We start from the raw sequence: 26,645 nt of genomic DNA, 5'->3' as shown, positions 1-26,645 counted from the left end.
CTTGAGATTGATTTTATTATTTTACGATGGTTTTGCTTTTTTTGGTTCCTTTGTGGGACATTTAGATAAATACTTTTAAGATATTTAGCCGAAAAGGTTACGATTTAAAATATCATTAAAAGAGCAATTTTTTCCCCATCGAAAATATCCACATAATTTGAAGTAACAGGGTAAACATTGGCAAACCAATTACTGCCCTGGGAAATTAAACTGCCAAACAGCATTTATCAAACACAAGATGCAAGGAAGAAAGTGGATGAAAAACAAAATATTTGAAGCATAACAACATTCCTGTTGTGGATTTAAAAAAAAAACAGTTTCTCCACACACACAACCATCCTTTTCCATTTAGAGTTGATACAACTTCACTTCATCCCTTGCAATTGCAAATGCTTATAGCAACTCCAAAGTCTCATCTATGATGCATCATTTTCCTTCGGGTGGATTGTCGGTAGCATCATCTGAAGGTTTTATTTCCTCGGAACCATCTTGTGATGAATCTTTGGGTTTCTCCTCACCATCCTTATTATTCCCATCACTTATGGCTTGACTTTCAGCATCTTCGTTCAACTGTACAAGAAGTGTTAACATTGTTAATTATGCATCCATACAGTGTCACCATTCAAGATAGCTATAAGTACTTCTATGATGCTCAATGAGTTCAATTAAAGAATCAGTTTCCAAGATTTTGGGAAGTGTAACACTTAGTGCAATTATGCTTCAAAATCCAAACACACTCCAAAAAAAGACGAGTGAAGAAATATATTAAGATACCCCTAAATTTTTTAGGCTGGCGGTGACTTCCTCTTGTTGCTTCTGAAGAGTTATCTTCAAATCTTTGAAATCCTTTATCACAAGAAAACTGAGCATTGCATGTGACAAAATAAGAAAATAATTACAAGATTGTGAAGCCTTACAGATCTCAATAGTTCAACGTCAGTATTCAGTCTACTCTTCAGCTCTGATAGCTCCTGCACGAATAATCTCAGAATATAACCATTCACCAAAAACAATTAGAAATTACCATATTGCATGGGCATGCATAAATGCAGAGGGCAGCCAAATATCACTTCGCTTGTGTACACTTAAGGTAATCCATGTCAAAGATGTCAGCGTACCATAATCAAGGTTCATACCAAGTATCTATAGAAACACAAAACTACAAATGACGGACAAATTGGTTGAATATTAAACCCAGATCATTATTAACATTTGGTTAGTGTACACGGGGTAGGCCATTCACCTAAGAGACACCCTCGATAAAGCATATGCCTATAGCTAGGAACCTTTATAAGAAAAAAAACAAACATAGGCCTGTGGCTAGAGCCTAGAAGAACCAGCCTACCATGTAAGAAGAAATTTCTAAAACAAACTAAACACAAAGTCTAATTTCCATGATTTATTTATTGAATTCTAGTTCATAAACTAGTACTCCCTTGTGCTTCTAAAAATCCAATATTTGAATGCTGCAAGAGATTCTGATCCTTAATTATGACATTTGTGTCCCTAACCAAGAAGTTCGGGTACAAAATCAGATTTGCAAGAGCATTTCAAAATCAAACTAGCATGAACACTAAAAGATTTTGGAATGAGTAAACAAGAGAAATTTCAGCACAATAGGAGATGGGGACTCACATCCTTGTAGGTTTTCACTTGTGTATCTAGCTTCGTTCTCCAGCTTTGCAAATCCTGTAATGAAACTTACATAGAAAGTTTAAAATTTTTCGATTTTGCGTCTGATACTAATTTCCATTAGTCATCGGATACTCACAGAAAAATGCTTAAAAGCAACAGAGCACGAACCTGTTTCAAACCTTGAATCCTTGCCAACAACTCTGACTGTGATTCGTTCAATTCCTGCAAATTCGGCTCACTTAATCAAACGAATTTAACCCAAAATATAATCCGGTAACACCAAATAGTGTAATATTATCTCACCGCAACTTTAGCAGCGACGGGCAGCAAATCGTCCTGCTTTTTCTAGTCAAAATTTACCTCCCATTTTAAGATCCCATAAGGAAATACAAAGACACCGACTAAAACGAAGAGATCTGGACGAGGACGACAGCGAAAGAAGAAGCAAAGCAAAATCCAAAACACTCACAGTGGTCGGTGAGAGTGTAGCGGCGGCGGACGCTGGAGGAGATGGAGGCGGAGCAGGATCGGAGTCCGACATTGTAGACGTGTGCTAGGGTTTGGTCTTCGACTCTGACAACCGCTGCTTCTATTTGAAAATGGGAATCCTGCAAGAGGAAATATTAAAAAAAGGAAAATTAAAGGGCAAAATTGAAAATTGTCAACGTCGATTCTACCGACCTTACCAATATGTACCCGACTTACTAGTGGAAAGACAATGGGCCCCAGGAAATTACTGTTGAATCCTAACGAGTAAATCAGAAAACTCGAGTTGCTGTGGTTCTCCTCATTTTAACGACAAAAAAAACCCGATTCGATCTCTCAAATCCGGTCCAATCTCTAGCGAACCTCAAACCCCTATTAATCATTTCCCTCGTCTCCTCTTCCAAGCCCAACCCCTTTCTGCCCCCATCTCGCATCGCCACCAAGCAGACGGTCGAGCACCGGCACGAAGCTCGACCGAGAAGAAGCCCTAACCCTATCCCCTTTTCTTCGGACCACTTGCTCGCCTCCTGCAGAGATGCCGCGCGAGATCATCACCATCCAGGTCGGGCAATGCGGCAACCAGATCGGCATGGAGTTCTGGAAGCAGCTCTGCCTCGAGCACGGGATCGGAAAGGACGGCCTCCTCGAAGATTTCGCCACTCAGGTTCGTTCTCTGACTCCTTCGAAGATTTCTCCTGAAGGCCGCGGCCACTGTAAATCGCAGATCCCTTTGCGCCAAAGTTTTGCTACTTTTACGGTTTTACCAATTAGATAGATAGTCAAGGCTTTGATGAATTAGAGGCCCTTGAGTTCTATCTTGAGCGTACACAGTTGCATTGTCCTCTGGAAGTTGGCCGACTTGCCAAAATGCTTGTTTTGCCTTTCTTGTATTTGACTTACTGGGTTCATTGACTATTTTGATTTTGGAATACTAGCCTATTTCTACAATTTATTCCAAAATTTGACTCAAGCTAAAAATCCAAGTGCGCATTCTATATATTCCCGCACTAACCCTATTGGTGTTCATGGAGTTCTTTTACTGTTTGAACACGAATGTCTATTCTTTTACTTGCCACAGGGTGGTGACAGGAAGGATGTGTTCTTCTATCAAGCTGACGATCAACACTATATACCGAGAGCTCTTCTGATGGACTTGGAACCAAGGGTAATCAATGGCATCCAAAATAGTGAATACAGAAATCTTTACAACCACGAAAACATTTTTCTCTCAGACCATGGTGGTGGAGCTGGGAACAACTGGGCTAGTGGTTACCATCAAGTATGTTATGCTTTATTTTTTTATTCACATTCCTTTTCTTATTAAATCAGATGTATGGAAGGTGGATACTTAATTGTAACTTTTAACTTATATAAGGTCAGCAGCGTGTCTTGTTTATTTACCAATAGCTCTGCATAAAGAAATGAAATTAACAATTTTAATTGTCAATGAATATAATTTTCATGTTTTGAGGATTTTGACCAAAAAAATATATTCACCTCTTAGAAACGTATTCGGGTCCATTGGCTCCTTGGTGATATAACTGCATACTTTCTTAACCATCTATTTTTACATGGTGTAAGCTTTTAGTTTAGAAAATTCCTTTTAAGAATCCTTTCTTAGCATATCCTCCTACGTTCTGTCACAGTAATTTGGTTTGTTTATAACTTGTCGGTACGGTTAGTGATGATCGATGATCTGCTGGTGCCATAGTGAAAACCGTTCGTGTATTTGCTGTATGATTATTAGAGTTAGTTTAGTCCCACCATGATAGTGTAGCCATTCAGAATTATGTTTGTGTGTTATATAAAGATATAATTGTTCGTGTGTCAGTAATATCTATCCCATCAGTTCACATGTTGGCTTGGGCCACTCAAATCTGATTGATTTCTTAGTAACATGTAAAAGGAGAGTGTTAACAGTATAAATGTGTAGAATGTCAGCTTTCTTACAGCTGTTTAGAGTAAGTGCTACTATTAGGTATTATGTTGGTGTCTTTGTATATATTAAATTATTCTCTTTTCTACAAGTAATATTACTTTACTACTTTCAGCTAAGAAGGCTATTTGTTTACTTCTTTCCTTGATTGGGTGTTTTCCTATAACCAAACATTATTGGCATAGAATTTAACATGATTTATTGGCATGTGGAAGTGACTTTCTTAGTCATTTATTTGTATTATTTTTAATGCTCGTACCATTAATTAATGCGACTTAACCTTGATTTGCTGTAACTTGGCCTTTCCAGGGCGAGCAAGTTGTCGATGACATCATGGATATGGTTGACAGAGAAGCTGATGGAAGTGATAGTCTTGAAGGTTTTGTATTATGCCACTCAATTGCCGGAGGAACAGGTTCAGGTATTGGGTTTCTCTTCCATCACCTTGGTGTCTCTAATTAGATATAAACGATGTTGATATTTCAATGTGATCTAACTGAACAGATCTTTTTCATGTCAATTTTGAATTGTCTTTTGAATTTTGTATGAGCAATATTAGTGAGCATCTTTTTTGATGTTATCATAGTATTGTATTCTGAAGTCCTGCATCTGTCATGCATATTAAAGCTAACGTTGTTGTTGAATTGTCTAATAAAGCTCAATAGGTTGTGCGCCAATGCTTATCTTCTTCCTGGTTTACATGGGACTAATCCTAAAGCTTGTATTTATATGTTTACCATTATTGCATTTCTTTGCCTTTTTTAGCTAATTACACAATCACACACAAAATAATTTCTCTGGATAAGAATGCAGTATAATGTGAGATCAGATCATCGATAATTTATTCTAACTTGAGAATGCTTTTCCACGTGATAATAACTGAGAAGGTTATTGGTCAAGTATGGAGATGTTTTCTAGTTTTTTTTCTGTTGATGTGGAATCAAATTAGAAATGTGTAAATAAATTTGTTTATAAGGGGAAAACATGAACCATATTATTATAGGAAAACAATCAGCCTCTTGAGTTTGATAGGTTTGATTATAGGAAGTATTTGCTTTCTACCATGTCAACTAAAATAAATTAAAATATTTTTTCTTCTTGAAAGCTATATTGTTGCCGTGCTTGTCAATAATTGCTCCATATTTCCCTTCATATGTGTGCAAGTAATAATATGCATTTTATTACCACATTCAGTGGTAGATGTGTGCTCCAAGGTTTGTCATCTGCATTAATCATTGTCAGTATATGTGTAACTTATGTCATGTAGTAACTATCTTGATGCACAATTGCATTCTTGCTAACATTTGTTTTCTTCCTTTTTGTGTGATTTGCATGTAGTGCAGGTATGGGTTCATATCTCTTGGAGACTCTGAATGATCGCTACAGCAAAAAACTTGTCCAGACATATAGTGTATTCCCTAACCAAATGGAAACCAGTGACGTGGTTGTCCAACCCTACAATTCACTTCTGACTTTGAAGAGGTTGGCATTGAATGCTGATTGTGTGGTTGTTCTTGACAATACGGCATTGAATAGGATTGCTGTGGAGCGCCTTCACCTAATGAATCCTACCTTTGTTCAAACAAATTCTTTGGTCTCCACAGTCATGTCTGCTAGCACAACTACTCTGCGGTACCCAGGATACATGAACAATGATTTGGTTGGCCTTCTTGCATCCCTGATTCCAACTCCAAGATGCCATTTTCTGATGACAGGATATACACCACTTACTGTGGAACGGCAGGTTTGACAATTCCTTTTACAGTTCTGCTTGTATTTTTGTGAATTGAATTATGAAGGGTGTCATGGTACTAGTCTGCCTAATATATAATTAATATCAATAGAGCCTCAGGTTTCCCAAAGATACTGAGCTTAATCAAAATCTTTTTGTCCTTGTGTGCTAAATCTGCTGAAGCAAGCAGACCAAGAAGGAAGTCTACTTCGTTAAACATCTATATGCTTATAAGCGGCATTCTAATATCTTTTTTTTATTAGATTGCCTATTTTCTTGTATTTGATAAAGTGTTCTACGCTCAGTTTTCTGTGTTCTGTCCAGTTCTGTGCTTTCCTAGTGAGTTGATCATCAATAAATTAGGGCAGGGAATCTCAAAAATGAGTAAAAGATTTAGAAATTAGGATACTTTGGCTTCTGTTTGCTACAACAAAAAATTAGCAATTTAATGACTTGATTTGTCTTCTTATATGCCAATTTGAATTGCACATTGATGCTTTCTACTAACTTGCATCAGTTATAATAAGTGCATCAATTTGTCTTGTCATAATCTTCTTCTGCTATATCTTGCATGTCAATTTGAGAAAAAAGTCTTGATGCACTTGTTAGGATGTTCTAAATGATTGTTTCATCATCTCTGTGGTAAAGTATAACGATTCATAATTTTCTGTTCTATAGTTTCTTGAACAGATGGATAAAGATCCCAAAAGGATGGATAAGACATTAAATAACATAGAAATATGAATATCTCCTTGATCTGCTTGATTTGGGAGGATAATAAATGAGCTACTGGAACCCATTTCATCTGCTCAATTTTTTCATCTACTTCTAGTCCATCCGCCCAAGTAAACAACAAGAGGGAGCAGATTTTTTAAGAATCTGTTCTATCATCTGTCCACTCACTTATCCGTCCAAAGAATCATATTCTTAGATGACATTACAATCTTCATGCATTCTAATTCTGCCTCAGACAAATTTCTCCTAGCTTTTCCTGTCATTTGCTTCTAGAGACTCGTACTAGCTTGATATGATTATTATGTGAATTTCCTGCTGGCAACTCTTTTTTTTCTTTTTCAGGTCAATATGATTCGTAAGACTACTGTTCTAGATGTGATGAGGAGACTTTTGCAGGTGAATGCAATCTTCCTTCTACTATTATTTTGTAGTGCTTTTCTAAATGGATCTGCTCCTGACTGATTTCTCCTTGGCAGACAAAAAATATTATGGTGTCATCTTATGCTCGCACAAAAGAAGCTAGCCAAGCTAAGTATATATCCATATTAAACATTATCCAAGGAGACGTGGATCCTACACAGGTAATGGTTTGTTTGGAAATTAGATTGAGTGTTTTTTTCCCCTATATCTATGAAGCTATGTTTTTTCTTGTCAGTTAGTTAGTTTTTTGAGTCTGTAAATGCATCCGTTACAAACAAATATGATTAAAATGCAATTGTATTCAGTGATAAAAATGTCCCAATAATGATTTTGATACCTAGGAACAGTAAAAATTATATACATCTTACTGTGTCTATGTAGGGCAGGAAAGCACCAGTCAATATGTTTCCTATGGACTAGTAAAATCCATGGTTATGTCTTCAAGTAATATAATGATCGTTAATTAGCAGCTGTTGCTCATGACTTATCATCGACATGTTTTTGGGATAATCTGTTTATGAAATAGTTCTTTTTTGGCTTTCTCCTGTTATCTTTATTAATTTGTTCTTTCATCCAGGTACATGAAAGCTTGCAAAGGATACGTGAAAGAAAGCTCGTTAACTTTATTGAGTGGGGCCCAGCTAGCATTCAGGTCACGTGGATGACATAATTTGTATTGGTTCTTGATTCAATTTGGTTTGACTTTCATTACGTTGATTTGCAGGTTGCATTATCTAGAAAATCGCCATACATCCAAACAACCCATCGGGTAAAACTACTTGCTCGTTGCATTCTCTGTAGATAATAATGAGTTAGCAAGACCAGCATTCCATCTCTTGAAAGTTAATCCTCTTTTGTCTCATATTTTAGATTGATAACTTCTATCACCCATCTAGAAGCCAAATCTCTTGTTCTAAAAGCAATTGAAAAGTATATGAAGAAACTGTGAATGAGATCTATTTTGAGAAATGATTGGAATGGTTGTCATGACTAGACTTATACATGTGAAAATTCAATTTGATTTGATATTTCACTCTATGAATTAAGTCCAATTTAACTTATCAACTTTCTGTAAATTCATCTAGGTAAGTGGTCTAATGCTGGCAAACCATACCAGCATTCGGCATCTTTTCAGCAAATGCCTGGGTCAGTATGAAAAGCTGAGGAAAAAACAGGCTTTCCTTGACAATTATCGAAAGTTTCCAATGTTTGCTGTAAGTCCCAGAGTTCCAAGACTCCACATTTGGATTGAATTATGAAAGTTGAAAAGTTTAAGTATGCCATTAAGATGCTCGTATCTAATTATACTATTTCGTTTGGCTTTATCAGGATAATGATCTTTCTGAGTTTGATGAATCTCGGGAGATAATAGAAAGCTTGGTCGATGAATACAAGGCATGCGAGTCTCCAGATTACATCAAATGGGGAATGGAGGTAAACATTAAAAGAAAAAAATGAATGCATATTTCTGCTTATTGAAATCGTCTGTATATTAGAGTACTTTCTTATAATAGCATTATAATCAGGAAGAAAGCGATGCCAGTATAGCAGCTGCCCTAGATTCAAAACTTGTAGTGTAAATATCAAGTTTGGCTTCCCACTGAAAGCTGTCTCCTATCAAAACGAGGAAGTATGTTTGTTCACTTCTGGGCGGTGTTCTTGCCAATTTCTCGCTGAATGGTTATGATGCAATGTATAATGATGGATTTTCATGATGGAAACTGGTAAACTAACCTTGAGAAGCTTCATACCTGCTTTCTTATTTTATACCTTGCTCCTGCTTCTAAATTACTTTAGTATACCTGAAATATTAACACTTTATGCATATTTATTTGAACCCATCTAAACTCGATCGTAGCCCAATTGAACACTAGGTTACACTTTAATCTAATTTATGTATAATTCAAGTTAAAATATATAATATGCTACCTAAGTCTTTTGTCAATACAAGTTTACCAAGATAGTAAAAATGGCATTTTAAATATATATTTTTTCTAAAGAAAGAGTTTGAGAACGAAGTCACTGAGTTTTGAAAATTCCTTTTCACTTTGTTATGTCAAATTTTATTAGATCACAATTTATTGATTTGTTTGTTTTAAAAAAATCTATTTTATATTATTATCCTAAATAATTGGCAGAAAAAAAAAGAAATCGTCACTTTGACTGTCATTCTGAGATGGTTCCTACTAAGCTGTGCCAGTCAGCTAATACCCTAAATAAAAATATGATTATCAATGAATAATATTTAATGATCATCATTGCAGTGAAGTAGTAAATGTATTTCCTGAATAAATTTAGTGTTCAATTTTTATAAAAATGATTTATATTCATTTACTGTGTATAAAATTAATTAAATAAATAAATTTTAATCAAATTAATTGATAAATAAAATAAAAGAAGTTCAGCAAATAAATTTATATTATTAAACTCATTAACAAACAAAACTCAAATAACTGTGTTAAAAAAAAATCAAATTGAAAATTTAATAACATTTAAATGAATCAAATTAAATTAAAGTTAAATCGAACTGAAAACTCGAGTTAAAAACAATTAAGTTAAATTTAAATAGCTTGATTAATTTTAAACTTAGCTTACTTAGTTATCTTATTAAATAAGAAGAAAAACATGGACCTTCAGTTTTTGGACTTTTAGCTTTTGAAAAGAGATATAATAAAAAGGGCTTAGGCACCTGCAATGAGGTTTATAATTTTTTCTATAAATCAGTCTTGAAATATTAGATAGGTTTATAATTTTTTATAAATCAATCCTAAAATCTTGAAACCAGTTTATGCTTAAATAAAAAATAAAATAAAATGAGGTTTATATTTTTTGTTCTATAAATCAGTCTTGAAATCTTAGACAGGTTTATAATTTTTTTATAAATCAATCCTAAAATCTTGAAACCGGTTTATGCTTAAATAAAAAAATCTACCTGCATATCAATCATATGCAATCTTGGGTCCTATTTAATATTTTTTAAATCTTTTTTTAATTCATTTTTTTATAAAGGCTATTTTTTTACCTATATTATGTCTTGCAATGTTTTTTTTTTTTTCATCAATGATAATAACCATCTCTATATTATGCTTTATTTTGAACTTATCATCCGGTACACAGTGTCATGGTTAGGTTCTATAGTTCAAGATGAGTCTTTTATGCCCTTGAGACTTTGGATACTGCTTTCAACATGAGTATGACGGAGGAGCAGCTTCATATATATAGCCATGCTTGTAAATGATTAAAAAGAAATGAGTCTGGAGTATATTTGTATTTTTATTTTGTATATTGTTTTTAAATTGAATCAGTAATGTTATTTTCTCAAATTATATAATTTAGTTTTCGTTAAATTCGCTTTCAAATGATCCATTACACTGGGCCTATTAAATTATATAACCATTATTTTCAAACCGCTAGCAAAATAAGAGCTAGTATTTTATATAACCGTTATAATTTTTCCCTTTAAATATACCCTCACTTTTATACTCGTTTCTCTCTAACAATTTTTTTTTTACTTTATTTCAACACCGATAGGATCAATGAACTTTTTAAAGAAGGGTTGATAGATGATACAAATAAGAAAATAATGTTGTTGATACTTGAACAACAACAAATGCTAATTGAGTTAGCTCAAAGTATTTCCGACATAATACATAAAGAAGGTATTTGAATTAAGATCATGAAGTCAGATATGTTTGTCTTGTTGATGATTACTTCACTGATGCACTAGTATTTCATAGTAAAGTATTTAGACGACGATTTTGTATGCGAAAAAAGTTACCTCTTCGCATAGTCGAAGCCGTACAAAATCATTCCGAATATTTGTAGTTGAGGGTCAATGCAACCGACAAAAAAGATTTGTCGTCATTTTAAAAATGCACAGCTTTTATTCGTCAATTGGCGTATGAAGCCTCTGCCAACCATTAGGATGAGTACCTATGAGTTGTTGAAAAAATTTCCATTGAATGCTTGTTCAACTTCTATCAATGTGTGATTATATTAATGTATTTGGGGTACAATACCCAATGCTACTGACATTCAATCTTTGCTTGAAATGCATTAACAGAGACACGACTTCCCTAGCATGTTAGGTAGTTTTGATTGTATGCATTGGGAATGAAAAAATTATCTTGTGGCTTGGAAAGGAAAATTACTCGAGGCGATCATGGGTCCCAACGATTGTGCTTTAAACAATCACATCGACAGACTTATGGATATATCAAGCATTTTTGGGGTCACACGGTCGTCGTAATGATATCAAATTACTAACTAATCACCTTTATTCAACAATGTATTATAAGAAAATGCAATGAAGGTTAATTTAATAGTAAATGACACACAATATACAAAAGGATATTATCTAATGAATGAGATCTACCAGCAATGAGCTACTTGTCAAGAGCTTTTCGTGCCCCCAGGATCCCAAGAGAAAAAAGTTCAAGAAAATACAGGAGGTTTCCAGAAAAGATGTTGAGCGGGCATTTGGGGTATTCTAATTTCGTTGGGGATTAGTTAGAGGTCCCTGTAGAAGAGTAACATAAAGGATATTATGCTTACGTGTATAATTTTACATAACATGATAGTTGAGAATGAGGGGGATACAATAGGTAACTGGTTAGACAAAGATGACAATGATCCTCTTGCATAGGTAAATCAGGGCTCGACAGAAGAATTACTAGAGTACATAAGGAAAAATTACAAGACATGTGATATTTAAATGTATTATCAGCTTCGAGTCGACTTAGTTGATCGAAGAGAACAGTAGAAGGCATCTTCATTCTAATTTCTATACTAAACGAGCTGAACCAGCTGTTAAATACCATAACGTGCCATATTGATCAGTATGTACTGGTACAAACAAAGCAAAGAAAGAAAGACCATTTTTCATTTGAGCAATCCACAATCAAGAATGACCTCAGTGGCCGGAGTAAGATGGAGTCGCTAATTGTTTTTAAAGCTTTTTTTTTATTTTTTTTATTTTTGTCAATATGAACCAGTCCAACAAATCACTGAAATTGGCATCAGAGTTAACAAATTAAAGGTAAAATTGGACACACTAATTTGAAATGAACCAGTCTATAAGTTTGATTTGGATAATCCAATCCTATTATGGGTGATATGATCCGGCGTGCCAGAGGGTTGTCGAGAAACTGAAAATAAAGACAGCAATCATAATATCTCAGTGAATACTGAGTGAGGATATAGAGGAATGAGTGGCAATAATCTGATAGATTTTTCACTAATTTCATTTCAATAGAACAAAAGATTCTGTGCTTTTGTTGTGGATCACCTTTACAAAATCACAAGGAGATCCTCTGACTACTATCGCCAATGCCGCTAGATTGCATGAGTAAAGACAACTAAAAGAAAAGAGGGACATCAAGTGGAGAAGGGATTGACAAGGTGTTCAAGCTTCAGGTGTAGAGAGAGCAATAATATTAGAAACATATTAGTAAAAACAATAATATTAGTAAAATAATTAATAATTAATAATATACTTGATCAGTATAGAAATAATTAATCAAAAAATAGTAATAATTTAACAATAATATTAGTAAAATAATGCCATCTGATTTATTTTTACTACAAATAATATCCTATTATTAGTAAATATTATTAATAATAATTTTATAATATCCTTACTAAAAGTTATATCTACTAACTAAATATTAGTAGTTTAACTAATTATTTAGTTTATATTTCATGATCTTTTTAATAATAAATTGCAATCATAATTACAATAATATAATAAAAATAAACTGATGACTCTCTTTAAGATCAAATAATTAACTTAAACTCTAATTTAAGATCAAATAATTAAGTATCACATACATTGACTCTACTAATGACTCTCTTTTTATTTAAAGTATTAACAATCCTTCAAGTTGAAGTTAAAATTTTCTCTCTCCCTTAAAGTTAGATTCACACGGTCATATTCATATCAACTTATATTTTAAGACTAATTTTATTTTGAACAATATTAAGTTTAAAAACCATCATAAACCCAAATTTTGATTCTAATAGTTGAAAATTGTTTGTATCTCAAAAGTTTGTAAAATTATTTTGTACATAAAGTTTAAGATAAATTTTTGAATTACAATTTGAAAATATTTCCAAAAATAATTTTGAACTTAACACAATAATTTTAAACTTAATTTATAATTTTAAAATCTCAATAGTTTTGAACAATAATCTTTTAAACTTAATTTTTGAAAACAATAGAAAATATTTATGATAGCAATTTCTAAGCTTAATTTTTCGGAAATAATATTTTGTCTAAGTTCTAGACTCTTTTAGTGATGTTATTGAAAAATATTGATTTAGTTCTACACTGTCCCTCTTAGGCACGAACAACGATCGCTGCGTAATTGGAGAAGTACTAGAGGACCCTAGATTTTAAGATTCTCATTCTTATCTCATTTGTCGACCGAATCACCTATGTGCATTCCCTCATGTAGAAGGTGATCCTCATCCGTCAATTCAAAATATATAAAATAATTGAAAAATTATTAAGATGCAGATAACATCTAATCTGTGAACACAAGCGGAAGAGCATTCAATAGAAATTTTAGTAGAAAAATCAATATGTGAGACTAAGCAAGACGGGTAATTATAGAGAACACTATAAATATCATCCAACTTAAAACATAAATTGCCAAGAGAAAAGAGAGAGTGACACAATTTCAGTGATGACATGACATAGATTTAGTTAGCTAATTTTAAACTATTTTCTTAGTTGTTTCATAAATGCCTAGTTAAGTATTAATTTAGTAGAAAAATCAATATGCGAGATTAAGCAAGGCTGGTAATTGTAGCAACCGCCATATATATCCTCGAGGCTAGAAAACTAATGGTGGCAATAGCTGTGGCCAAGGAGGCAGCAGCAAGTTGCTGCGATTTGGTTGCACGCCGCCAAAGAGGCCACATGTCACTCGTCGCTAAAGAGGCCAATGGTCGCACGCGTCTACGGCCAAGGAGAAGGCAATAGGTCGTTGCGATTTGGTCATGCGCCGCCAAAGATGCCATTGGTCTCGTGCATCTGTGACCGATAACAAGGGCGTGCAACAATACAGTATAAGGATAAACCAAGGATTACCTATTGAGAGAGGCCAAGAGATCCTTGGCGAGCAAGATGCACAGGAGAGAAGAAATTGGCAATGGTGAGAATGCACGAACGAAGAAATAAATCGGCAACGGCGAGAAGGCTTTTTGGTGAAATTGCAGCACAAATGAAGAAATCGGCAACGGCGAGAAGGCTTTTTGGTGAAATTGCAGCACAAACGAAGAAATCGGCAACAGTGGGGAATGTTTTTTGGTGAAATCGGCAATGAGTGAATGAACAAGAGAATAGGGTAGGGTTTTAATGTATTTAAATAAAATAAAATAAGAATTATTTAATAATTTGTTTAATTTATTTTTAAATGATATTTATTTTTATTTATAATTTTGTTAACGAGCAGTTAATTTATTAAAATAAATTAAAATATTAATTATTTAATAATTTGTTTGATTTGTTTTTAAATATATTTATTTTGATTTCTAATTCAGTTAAAAGAGAATATATACAAGCAGTTAATTTATTAAAATAAATTAAAATATTAAATATTAATAAATTTCTTTCTAATGCCTTTTAAAATGATATTTATTTTAATTTATAATTTATAAAATTTTTAATCTCGAATTTGATTTTAGCGACGGTTAATGTATCTATGTTGCCAAATGATCACAATTTGAGGTGGAAAAAATTTTCACTACTATTAGTGACGTTGAGTGCAGAATGCGTTGTCATAATGTCACATTTGGCGGCATGTTTTCTATGTCATGTCGCCAAATGATCTAGGAAAAATTTGTATTACCTTTTAGCGATGTGGAATGATGTACGTGTGACTAAAGCCTTCATTTGACGCATATTATTTAATATGTAATTAAATGATACAAAATAAATATGGAATGTCAGCATCAGTAAAAACAATGTCAGCATCCTCGCATTGATGGATTCTACATGTTAAAATCTATCATTTTTTTTAATTTAAGATTTTTGAGTCAGCCAAGTTCTCGTGGTTGTAATGCCATTTGGTCATTTATAATCTTGTTTAATTTATATGTATTTTTGTTTCTGTTATAAGCATTCTATTTGAGTTTTCTATATCTTGTAAATGAATTCATTTAGATTGTTGATCCCATCCTTACATCCTATGACATGGAGAATCCAATATTTATAGTAATCCAGCTGCAAAGACGACAATGAAGAGTGAAGTAGGAAAGATCACTCTCGACAAAATGTTAGAAGTGGGGGTGGTATATCGAAATACCAAATTTTATATTGTATAACATATCGAAATATTTGAGGTACATACAAATCATACTGATACTAAATCAAATTTTATATTATACTGACTTTTCAGTATGATTAAATTACGTACCATTAGTATAAATTTAAGTATCAGTACGGTTTTTTAAATATTTTGATATAAATGTTATACTGACATTGAAATTTTTTAATATATCGATAAATCATTGGGTATATTTTAATAAATATGAAAAATCTTTTATTAACTATATAAAATTAGAAGAAAAGTATGATTCAGTATATTTTAATAAATATGAAAACTCTTTTGTTTACTATATAAAATTAGAAGAAAATTCAAATATTTAATTATAGCAATACAATTTGGAATAATATTAAATATCTTATAGTTGTTTTTTGGTTGACTGCTATTTACACTAAACCCAAATATGAATGCGTGACCCGTAAAATGACAAAAGCAAATTATACAAGAACAATTAAATTTCTGATATGACTTGAAAACACTTGCATATATTCCCATGGTTTTTGCTAACAACAGATAAAAATGGCTAGATTATAACTGGAAATCCACTGCCTTTAAAAATTTCTCCACTAAAAAAAAATCACATAATCAATAAAAATAATAAATAGAACAATAGGAAAGTTTACATGGCCATCAGATAAATCCGAATGTTTAATTTATATGTGTTTTTGTTTCTATTGTAAGTATTCTATTTGGGTTTTCTATATCTTGTAAATGAATTCATTTAGATTGTTGATCTCATCTTTGCATCTTATGGCGTGGAGAATCCAATATTTATAGTAATTCAGCTGCAAAGACGACAATGAAGAGTGAAGTAGGAAAAATTACTCTCGACAAAACGTTAAAAGTGAGGGTGGTATATTGAAATACCAAATTTTATATTGTATACCATATCGAAATATTTGAGGTACATAAAAATCATACTGATACTAAATTAAATTTTATATTATATTGACTTTTTAGTATGGTTAGATTACGTTATAAAATTTAAGTATTAGTATGATCTATTAAATATTTTGATATAAATATTATACTGACACTTAAATTTTTTAATATATCGTTAAATCATTGGGTATATTTTAATAAATATGAAAAGTCTTTTATTAACTATATAAAATTAGAAGAAAAGTATGATTCGGTATATTTTAATAAGTATGAAAACTCTTTTGTTAACTATATAAAATTAGAAGAAAATTCAAATATTTAATTATAGCAATACAATTTGGAATAATCTTAAATATCTTATAGTTGTTTTTTGGTTGACTGCTATTTACACTAAACACAAATATAAATGCGTGACCTGTAAAATGACAAAAGCAAATTATACAAGAACAATTAAATTTCTGATATGACTTGAAAACACTTGCATATATATTCCCATGATTTTTGCTAACAACAGATAAAAATGGCACTAGATTATAACTGGAAATCCACTGCCTTTGAAAATTTATCCATAAAAAAAATCACATAATCAATAAAAATAATAAATAGAACAATAGAAAAGTTTACATGGCCGTCAGATAAATACGAATGTTTAATTTATATGTATTTTTGTTTCTGTTATAAGCATTCTACTTGGGTTTTTTATATCTTGTAAATGAATTCATTTAAATTGTTGATCCCATCCTTGCATCCTATGGCGTGGAGAATCCAATATTTATAGTAATTCAGTTATAAAGACGACGATGAAGAGTAAAGTAGGAAAGATCACTCTCGACAAAACGTTAGAAGTGGGGGTGGTATATCGAAAAACCAAATTTTATATTGTATACCATATCGAAATATTTGAGGTACACAAAAATCATACTGATACTAAATCAAATTTTATATTATACCGACTTTTCAGTATGGTTAAATTACGTACCATTAATATAAAATTTAAGTATTAATACGCTCTATTAAATATTTTGATATAAATAATATATTGACACTGAAATTTTTTAATATATCGTTAAATCATTGAGTATATTTTAATAAATATGAAAAGTCTTTTATTAACTATATAAAATTAGAAGAAAAGTATGATTCAGTATATTTTAATAAATTTTTGATTGAATGCTATTTACACTAAACCCAAATATGAATGCGTGACCCGTAAAATGACAAAAGCAAATTATACAAGAACTTAAATTTCTGATATGACTTGAGAACACTTGCATATATTCCCAGGGTCTTTCTAACAACATATAAATATGGCTAGATTATAACTGGAAATCCACTGCCTTTGAAAATTTCTCCACTAAAAAAAATCATATAATCAATAAAAATAATAAATAGAACAATAGAAAAGTTTACATGCATGGCCGTCAGATAAATCCGAATGTTTAATTTATATGTATTTTTGTTTATGTGGTAAGCATTCTACTTGGGTTTTCTATATCTTGTAAATGAATTCATTTAGATTGTTGATCCCATCCTTACATCCTAGGCCAATGAAGAGTGAAGTAGGAAAGATCACTCTCAACAAAATGTTAGAAGTGGAGGTGGTATATCGAAATACCAAATTTTATATTGTATACCATATCGAAATATTTGAAGTACACAAAAATCATATTGATACTAAATCAAATTTTATATTATACTGACTTTTCAGTATGGTTAAATTACGTACCATTAATATAAAATTTAAGTATTAGTACGGTCTATTAAATATTTTGATATAAATATTATACTGACATTGAAATTTTTTAAAATATCGTTAAATCATTGGGTATATTTTAATAAATATGAAAAGTCTTTTATTAACTATATAAAATTAGAAGAAAAGTATGATTCAGTATATTTTAATAAATATGAAAACTCTTTTGTTAACTATATAAAATTAGAAGAAAATTCAAATATTTAATTATAGCAATACAATTTGGAATAATCTTAAATATCTTATAGTTGTTTTTTGGTTGACTGCTATTTACACTAAACCCAAATATGAATGCGTGACCCGTAAAATGACAAAAGCAAATTATACAAGAACAATTAAATTTCTGATATGACTTGAAAACACTCGCATATATTCCCATGATTTTTGCTAACAATAGATAAAAATGACTAGATTATAACGGGAAATCCACTGCCTTTGAAATTTTCTCCACTAAAAAAATCACATAATCAATAAAAATAATAAATAGAACAATAGAAAAATTTACATGGCCGTCGGATAAATCCGAAATGGGTCATAATGGACAATTCATACTTATAAATAATTCAAACTCCTTAAATATGATATAACATAGGTAAAATTTAAACCCTCGTTGTTTAAAAAATACCTCTCATCATTTATCATCACACGGATTCCACAGTTTATCATTGCACCCATACGGGGCTTGAGGTGGTCATTTTAAGCCTTCAAATATTGTTTCATTTGAGTTGAATTTATCATTTTATATTAATAATTGAAGTATAAAATAAGAGCATTTAAAAAAAAAAAGAACTCAATTTTTTACCAAAATTATCTTGGCTATTAGATATGATTCAAGCGTATTCTTTTATCAAAATTATCAACCCTGATCAATAAGCAAGTACGAATCTCCATCCTGTTTTTGTCCAATTCAATTCGGGACAATTAATTTAGCACGGTATTTCTCTCTCTCTCTCTTTTTTAATCAAAAAGGAAAAATATATATATATATATATATATATATATATATATATATATATATATATATATATATATATGATACAACAAAAATAAAATTAAACACTATGTAGTGTAACATGTAGGTAAACAGAGATGCTCCCGGCTATGATGAATTTACAGAAAAAAAAATAATCTTTAAATAGGGATCACAAGTACTCTCCTAACCGAGCACAGATCATAAATTATAATTTAGAGGATGGATTACTATATTTATTGGTTGATGAAAATGAATCTCACCTATTAAATAAGTGAGATTCATCCCTATCTACCAATCAATTTGTGTGATCTATTATTTGGATCGTAAATTATAATCCAGAGTGATCCGGTGATAAGGATGGGGGACCCTCGTCGGCGGGGGGTCAACGACACGTGGAGGTCAAAGGTCAAGATAGTCAATCCGGAGACCGGCCGACCGGACGGAGCAGGCCTACCGACAGGGCCCCGCAGGCCGGCCGACCGTGAATCCTCCGAACCGAATGAAAGACAGTCTGACTAGGGGTCGGGTTTCCGATACTCAAGGTAAAAAGGTTTCAAGGGTCGAGCGGGCTGTCCGTTCGGCCGGTGCACAAGGCAGCACAGGCAGGAGCAGTTTCATCCGAGCATATGACCGATGCAGGAGTAATATGCTTGCCGAGCGACCGATCCGCTCGGCACCCGGAACGCAAGAGGACAAAGGAGACAGAGGATAACATCATCCTCGAGACACCTGCCGCCGACAAACAGTAGAGTTGGCGGCCGAGCTGTACACAGAATCATACGGTGGAAGCTTCCACCGTCACATCCGGGATATGCTGGGACGATTGTAGAATGGCGCCAGAGTTACTTTTCTGACACAGGCTTGTTAAGATATATATGTTTGGGGAAGCGTGCACGCATCGGGGAAACGTGCTCGCGCTTCCCCGGGGTCCTATATAAAGACCCCAGATGTCGACGAAGGTATGCACACATTTCTACTGTAGCCTCGTTACTCTGCCTCTCTCGTTGCCTGACTTGAGCGTCGGAGGGCCGTCGCTGGGAAACTCCTCCCGGCTCAGCTTCCTTGCAGGTTCATCGGAGGGCTACACCATCAGTCGGAGACAGCGGAGCGTGTCACGTCCCCAGCGTCCGTCGAATCAGCGCTCGGACAGGATCACAGAGGATTCAGGTTGCTCCGACCCTATAGTGGAGAAAAGATCCTCTGTCTATAATTTGCTGATCAGAGGATGATTCACTTTTTTAGACTCTTGATTTAAATGAATTTCATATATTTAAAAATGAAATCTATCCAAATTAAAAGTCTTCATGTAATAGACCATATACTAATTCATAATTTGTTAGTTAGGAGATCCTGACCGCCTATAGCGCAGTGGTTTATTTTTGCTAGGTAAAAGATGATTGTGTATTAGCACTTATTTTACAAAAGTGGTTTTAGATCCAGTGACTTCTGTTCTGTCGGCGGCGGCGAGTTGAGGTCAAAATCTAAATAAATCCTACGAGGACAATCCACTATGGACGACGAATCCGAGTCGCTCTCCATCCCGCCACAAACCGGCGCCCTGAAATCCATAAACGCATCCTTCTTCGACGAGACTAACGCCACGAGGGGTTGACCTACGGCGGCGGAGACCGGTTGGTGCAGGAAGGGAAACTTCGCCAAAGGATGCCGCCTGAGCCGCAGATCCCGCGACGAGTGTTCGGAGGAGGAGGAGGCGGCGGTCGCCTGCCTATGCGGGGCGGAGGACTCGATGGTGCTGCTGCTCGGCGTGGAGTCGAGAGAGCAGGGGAAGTTGGTCCTGGCCATGGGGCCACGGAAGCGGAGGGCGGCGGCGTCGTAGGCACGGGCGGCCTCCTGGGCGGTGTCGAAGGTGCCCAGCCACACGCGGCACTTCCTCGCCGGGTCCCGGATCTCCGCTGCGAAACGCCCCCACGGCCGTCTGCGGACGCCGCGGAACTGCTGCCCCTTCGGCTCTCCTCCGCCGTACGCGTCGTCGTCGCGGGCGGTAAACTTCGCACTAATCGGAGCCATGAGAGTACTGATCGCTGTTCGGCGGTGAAAAGGGAGAGAAGGCGGAGGGAATATAAATAGAGAGGAGCGTGACGAGGAAGGCGCAGGGAGCGTGGCGGCGAGGAGAAAGACAGGAAGCAGCCCACGGGGGTCCGGCCGCCACAGCCGCCGCCCCTGTTCCAATTTGATTTAGATTTGATAGACGCACGCCTGGGCTGCGCGCGATGTCCCAGCACGTATGATTCGCCTTTGTGCTGAAACCGAGGCGTAATATTGAAAAGTGGGGCGTAGGATTAGCAGGTGGAGTGGACGGTCACGTGGTAGGCGGCGGTGTCGCTGTCGGTCGATTTTATTTTTAATTTTTAATTTTTAATTTTTAATTTTTAATTTTTAATTTTTAATTTTTAATTTTTAATTTTTAATTTGACATCATGATCACTCTCACAAAATTTTTCACCCATCATCCATTATGAGGAAAATTTTATCAACTCGTGACGGTGCGATGGTTAAAACATGAAGTATTATTACATGAGATTTTGGGGTCAAAATTCGACGTGACCGAATATAACCTCCTTCATGTCTTGGCTATTTACACTTATGACTAGTAGTCATCTGTATTTTACCTTCTCTGTATTGACCTAAGGACGAATTGACGGAGACGCTAGGACCGAACAAATCATTTTTTGCAACATTAAGAGGAAAATCCCTCCTAATGACGACAACGATCGTTATTAAAATTTGACAAGAACGAGGGAGAAGAAGACGACGCGTGACTCGGAGCGGCGATGACGTGAGAAATTTTAAATTCCCTCCAATCATTTTCTATCAAAGTAAACAAATTGTTTATATAAATTAAAATTTCTCCTCTTATTTTCCCTCTCATGTGGTTTTAGAATTCATATTTCGGAGTGGCTAGTAAAAGTTTCTAGTGTTATAATCAATTGGTATTAAAATTAACGATAAATTTCGATGGTCAAAATTTAACCGGTCAGAATCTAAATATAAAATATTTTATTATTATATATAATTTTAATTAATATATGTCAATTAAAAAATAAATGTAAAGGATTTTATTTTTATCGGTCTAATTCTGTTTATTTAGTATTGTCTCAGAGGTGGTGCTAAATCTAATGTATATGGATCGTGTTCTAAGTTAAACATGTACAAAAGATTTTATATATATAAAAAATTTTTGACATGGTGCGTGCACATTAGGTGAGAGAAACATGGGAGGGCCACATGGTGTCCTCCCATGTTTTTTATTAAAAAAATAAAAAATTTTAAAATTTGAAATAAAAAATCAACCAATAAAATTAAATTGGTAGTATATTCTTGATGAGGTTAAAAAAACATAAACGGTTACTTAATGGCTAGTATGAAAAATATGAAAGTATGTAGGGTAGGGAGAAATGATATGTTAATTATGTATATTTAAAATAATAGTTAATTATAAGAATATATACAAATTTCTTAATACATAAAATAAGGAAATTAAGACCTAATTTAATATGAATTAATTACATAGAATATATTTTGGAAATCATATTTAATTAAATTGATTTCGTCAATCAATTAGAATTATTTCTTTAATACTCCCCCTCAAGTTGGAGCGTGGATGTCAAAAATGCCCAGCTTGTGAATAAGTGTGTGAAATGGAGATTCGCCTAATGCCTTGATGAATATGTCTGTGATCGGATTTTCACTTGGCACATAAGCAGTCTTAATTTCTCATTTTTCGATTCGCTCACGGACAATGTGACAGTCTATCTGAATGTGTTTTGTCCTTTCATGAAAAATCGGATTGGCAGCGATGTGCATAGCTGCTTGATTATTACAATATAAAAGTATTGGTTGTTGATGATTAATGCCCAAATCTCGTAATAAGTACTTTAGCTAAGTTACTTTACAAGTAGTGGAAGTCATGGATCTATATTTTGCCTCAGCTGAAGACTTAGACACGGTGGTTTGTTTTTTTTTTACTTTACCATGATATAAGAGCTTTTCTAAGAAAAACACAATAACTAGTGACTGATCGCCGTGTAGAAACGCCTCCACCCCAGTCTGCATTGCAGAACCCAACCAAACTTAAATCACCTTTAGAAGGAAAAAATAATCCTTGTCCTGGTGTACCTTTTAAATATCGAAGCAATCGATGAACTACATCAAGGTGAGGTTGTCTAGGTTCTTGCATAAATTGACTAAGAGTATTTACTGGAAATGAAATTTCTGGTCTTGTGATGGTTAAGTAGATCAATTTTCCTATCAATCGTCGATAATGCATCGGATCTTTGAGTAAGTTGCCATTATTTGAGGTGAGTTTCAAGGATTGTTCCATGGGAAACTTAGCAAGTTTTGCACCAAGCAATCCTGTTTCTTGAAGAAGATCGAGTGTGTATTTGCGTTGGTTGATGGAAATGCCCATTTTAGAACGAGCTACTTCAATTCCAAGGAAATATTTTAACATTCCAAGGTCCTTCAATTTAAAGCAAGTTGCAAGAAAAGACTTCACATTGTTGATGACCTTTTGATCATTCCCTGCTATGATCATATCATTAACATACAGTAAGATGATGGTAAAGGAATTTCCATACACCTGTGTTAAGAGTGAGTAATCAGTCCGTGATTGTTGGAAACCAAACTTGGTAATGGCAGAAAGAAACTTTTGAAACCATGATCTTGAAGCTTGTTTTAATCCATAAAGGGATTTATGAAGTCGACACACAAGTGACTCCCCCTATCGATGAAAACCTGGGGGTGGTTGCATATAGACTTCTTCCGCAAGGTCGCCATGTAAAAATACATTTTGAACATCCATTTGGTGAAGGGCCCAACCACGAATAGATGTGATAGCTAGTATGCATTGAAGAGTGTGAGTTTTGCAACTGGAGCAAATGTTTCATTATAATCAATACCTTCTCGTTGGGTGTATCCTTTAGCAACTAGACGGGCTTTATATCTTTCAATAGTACTATTAGAGTTGTACTTGATCTTGTATACCCATTTGCATCCAATGGGGCGATGTCCTGTGGGAAGAGGAACAAGGGACCAAGTCTTATTTGCTTCCAGTGGAGAAATTTCAGCATTCATCACTTCAATCCATTTTTGGTCTTTACAGGTCTGCTCATATGTTTCTGGCTCGACCAAGTGAGAAGCATTATAGATGAAAGTACGGTGTGAAGGAGAAAGATTACAATATGACATATACCTTGATAATGGGTGTTGAGTGTTGGATTTAACCAGAAGAGACGAGGTAGTGGTTGGCAGAGTATCGTTGACTTGATAATCTCGAAGGTGGGATGGTGTGTGACTAGGTATAGTAGATCTCCGGAGTAGTGATTCTGGTTGTAGAGAAATTTCAATTGGCTGATGTGATTGTTCTTATGTGTTCGGGTTGTGTGTAGGCATGATGTTGGGTTGGAGGTCAATGTGGCTATGAGTAGGATTATTGACATCTTGTGTAGGTTGAATGATTAAAGGTATCTCTATGTCGTTATCGATGGGCTTTGGCAAAACTGGCATATCGTCTTGGTCATTATATGCAGTGGTTGAGTATGGAAAAATATTTTCATAAAATATGACATCTCGAGAAGTAATCATTTTTTATCGGCCAAATCATAGAGAAGATACCCTTTTGCCCTGGTAGATACCTAAGAAAAATACAACGTCATGCACAAGCATCGAATTTATGAGTGGGTTGTAGATTTGTGGCAAAACAAAGACAACCATAAACCCGTAAGTGGGAATAAGAGAGTATTTTATTATGCAATTTTTTATATGGTGTTTTATTTGATAAAAGTGGTGTGGGTAAACAATTAACAAGATATCATGCTGCTTTAATATGTTCCCCCCAAACTTTCAAAGGAAGATTGGCTTGAAAGTGAATTACACGGGCTACATTTAAGAGATGATGATGTTTACGTTCAACTACCCCATTTTGTTGGGGTATGCAAGTACATGATCGATGAAAATTGGTGCCATTTCCATCAAAGAAGGTTTGCAAAGAAATAAATTCTAGTCCATTATCAAATCTTAATGTTTTGACTTGGTAATTATGTTGTGTTTTGACCCAAGAGAAAAATCTTGATGATTAATTGAACTTTTGACTTTTGACGCATGAGATGAACCCAAGTATAACGACAATAATCATTAACAATTGTCAAAAAATATCTCGCTCCATAATATGAGTGGATTCTCTAGGGTCCCCAAATATCACAATGTATTAGATCAAAAGGTTCATGACTGGAAATATTACTAATGGAAAAAGGTAAACGAGATTGTTTTGCTAAATGACAAATATCACAAACATTGCTTGATTCTAAAGAAATATCTGGAATAGTTTTAGATAATGACCAGAGTGGATGAACGGAGGGATGCCCAAGAAGTTTATGCTAGAGGTTGGATGTATGGTTGATGGTGCTGCAAAGGTGAGGGATCGACTTCACTATAAGGTAATACGAGCCATTACTCTGTTTGCCCAACCCAATCGTCTTCTTCGTAGTTAAATCCTGCATTACACAAGAATCAGGGTAAAATATCACTTTATAACCTAAAACCTGTGTAAGTTTGCTAATCGAAAGCAAGTTTAACTTGAACTTTGGAACATAGAGTACATTCTCAACAGTCATATTGTTGCTTAATTTCTTAGATCCAATAAATTTTATCTCTACATGTCCTCCATTTGGTAGTTGCACAACAACATGTTTAGAGAAAAATTTAATTGCAGTACGTGGAGTATTACATACGTGATTAGTAGCACAACTGTCCAAAATCCATGTACTACTTGTATAAATAGAATCGATACCTGAGGTATTGATAAGAGGTTCAGTGTTACCGATGTGTTTGCGAAGGAGGGTCATAATCTAATCATATTCTTTTGTTGTCAACTGCTTGGTTTCACTTCTCTCCATATTGGGAACAGTAGAGGAATTTATAGATTTTGTACCTTTCGGTTTAATGTCTTTGCCATGATATCTATGCCCCGGAGAAAAACCATGAATATAGAAGCAACGATCGATGGTATGCCCGTCCATTTCATAGTTGGTACAGTAGAGCCTTTTGCTGCCCGTCGAGCGGTGAGATTCTGCCTCGGTGACCCGTTGAGAACCAATCTGATTTTGTGTTTTGGGTTGTGCAAAATTCACAATATGTCCAGAATTATTTTTGTTGGCCGCCACGTCACTTTGTCTCTCATATTGTAAAATAAGTGCATGGACCTTCCGGATGTCGGGAAGAGGATTTATTAAAAGTATGGATCCTCGATTAATGGAAAAAGAATCATTCAAACCCATAAGGAATTACATGACTCGTTCTTTTTCTTCTCTTTCAGCGAAGCCCTTGAGACCACTACAAGTGCAAGTGATTGGGTCGTGGCATGAAGATAGTTAATCCCAAAGAGCTTTCATCTTGGTGTAATAGATTGACACAGATTGGTGTCCTTGTCGAAGTTCCGCAATTTCTTGATGAATTTCAAAAATCCGAGTGTCGTTCCCTTGCGAGAATTTATCTTATAAATCATTTCATACATTGGTTGCGGATTCTATATAGATAATACTATTTGCAATGTTAGAATCAATAGAGTTAAGAATCCATGAAAGTACCATGTGATTACAACGCTCTCATGTTTGAAATATATCATGATTTTCTTCCGGCCTCTTGATTGTTCCGTTGATGAAATCAAATTTGTTCTTTGCACTTAAAGCAATGCACATCACGCGGCTCTATTGCCCATAATTATTTCCTTCGAGTGGTTTGGAGAT

The 26,645-nt window shown here is 34.3% G+C and overlaps 3 protein-coding genes across 3 annotated transcripts; 1 reads left to right on the top strand and 2 right to left on the bottom strand.

The window, feature by feature from the left end:
• Positions 1 to 223: 223 nt before the first annotated feature.
• LOC122004911 lies at positions 224 to 2,261 on the bottom strand. Its single transcript, XM_042559768.1, has 7 exons — positions 2,105 to 2,261; positions 1,939 to 1,980; positions 1,804 to 1,857; positions 1,636 to 1,689; positions 918 to 971; positions 775 to 846; positions 224 to 570 (listed from the first exon to the last, which is right to left on the bottom strand). Exons 1-7 carry the CDS (start codon positions 2,174 to 2,176, stop codon positions 427 to 429), a joined length of 492 nt encoding a protein of 163 aa, XP_042415702.1. The 5' UTR covers positions 2,177 to 2,261; the 3' UTR covers positions 224 to 426.
• Positions 2,262 to 2,504: 243 nt separating this feature from the next.
• LOC122004910 (tubulin gamma-2 chain) lies at positions 2,505 to 8,711 on the top strand. The gene is made up of 11 exons (XM_042559767.1): positions 2,505 to 2,785; positions 3,200 to 3,400; positions 4,367 to 4,478; positions 5,401 to 5,801; positions 6,867 to 6,920; positions 7,001 to 7,105; positions 7,522 to 7,596; positions 7,669 to 7,713; positions 8,030 to 8,158; positions 8,274 to 8,378; positions 8,471 to 8,711. The coding sequence occupies exons 1-11, from the start codon at positions 2,657 to 2,659 to the stop codon at positions 8,522 to 8,524; spliced, it is 1,410 nt and encodes a 469-aa protein (XP_042415701.1). The 5' UTR covers positions 2,505 to 2,656; the 3' UTR covers positions 8,525 to 8,711.
• An 11,519-nt stretch (positions 8,712 to 20,230) lies between these two features.
• Positions 20,231 to 20,954, bottom strand: LOC122003455 (ethylene-responsive transcription factor 11-like). Its single transcript, XM_042558559.1, has one exon. The coding sequence runs from the start codon at positions 20,908 to 20,910 to the stop codon at positions 20,299 to 20,301; it is 612 nt and encodes a 203-aa protein (XP_042414493.1). The 5' UTR covers positions 20,911 to 20,954; the 3' UTR covers positions 20,231 to 20,298.
• Between the last annotated feature and the right edge of the window lie 5,691 nt (positions 20,955 to 26,645).

The sequence above is a fragment of the Zingiber officinale genome, chromosome 7B (assembly GCF_018446385.1).
Source record: "Zingiber officinale cultivar Zhangliang chromosome 7B, Zo_v1.1, whole genome shotgun sequence".
Lineage (NCBI taxonomy): Eukaryota > Viridiplantae > Streptophyta > Magnoliopsida > Zingiberales > Zingiberaceae > Zingiber > Zingiber officinale.
The sequence above is the reverse complement of the archived record's forward strand: the minus strand, read 5'-3'. Positions and strand labels throughout refer to the sequence as shown.

Excerpts from the sequence above, each read along its gene's own strand:
- LOC122004911 (XM_042559768.1), bottom strand. The coding sequence starts at position 2,176 with ATGTCGGACTCCGATCCTGCTCCGCCTCCATCTCCTCCAGCGTCCGCC. Across the intron at positions 847-917 it reads ACGTTGAACTATTGAGATCT|GATTTCAAAGATTTGAAGAT; the intron begins GTAAGGCTTCAC and ends CTTGTGATAAAG. Across the intron at positions 571-774 it reads CCAGCCTAAAAAATTTAGGG|TTGAACGAAGATGCTGAAAG; the intron begins GTATCTTAATAT and ends CTTCTTGTACAG.
- LOC122004910 (XM_042559767.1), top strand. The coding sequence starts at position 2,657 with ATGCCGCGCGAGATCATCACCATCCAGGTCGGGCAATGCGGCAACCAG. Across the intron at positions 7,597-7,668 it reads GGGGCCCAGCTAGCATTCAG|GTTGCATTATCTAGAAAATC; the intron begins GTCACGTGGATG and ends GTTGATTTGCAG. Across the intron at positions 8,159-8,273 it reads GAAAGTTTCCAATGTTTGCT|GATAATGATCTTTCTGAGTT; the intron begins GTAAGTCCCAGA and ends TGGCTTTATCAG.
- LOC122003455 (XM_042558559.1), bottom strand. The coding sequence starts at position 20,910 with ATGGCTCCGATTAGTGCGAAGTTTACCGCCCGCGACGACGACGCGTAC.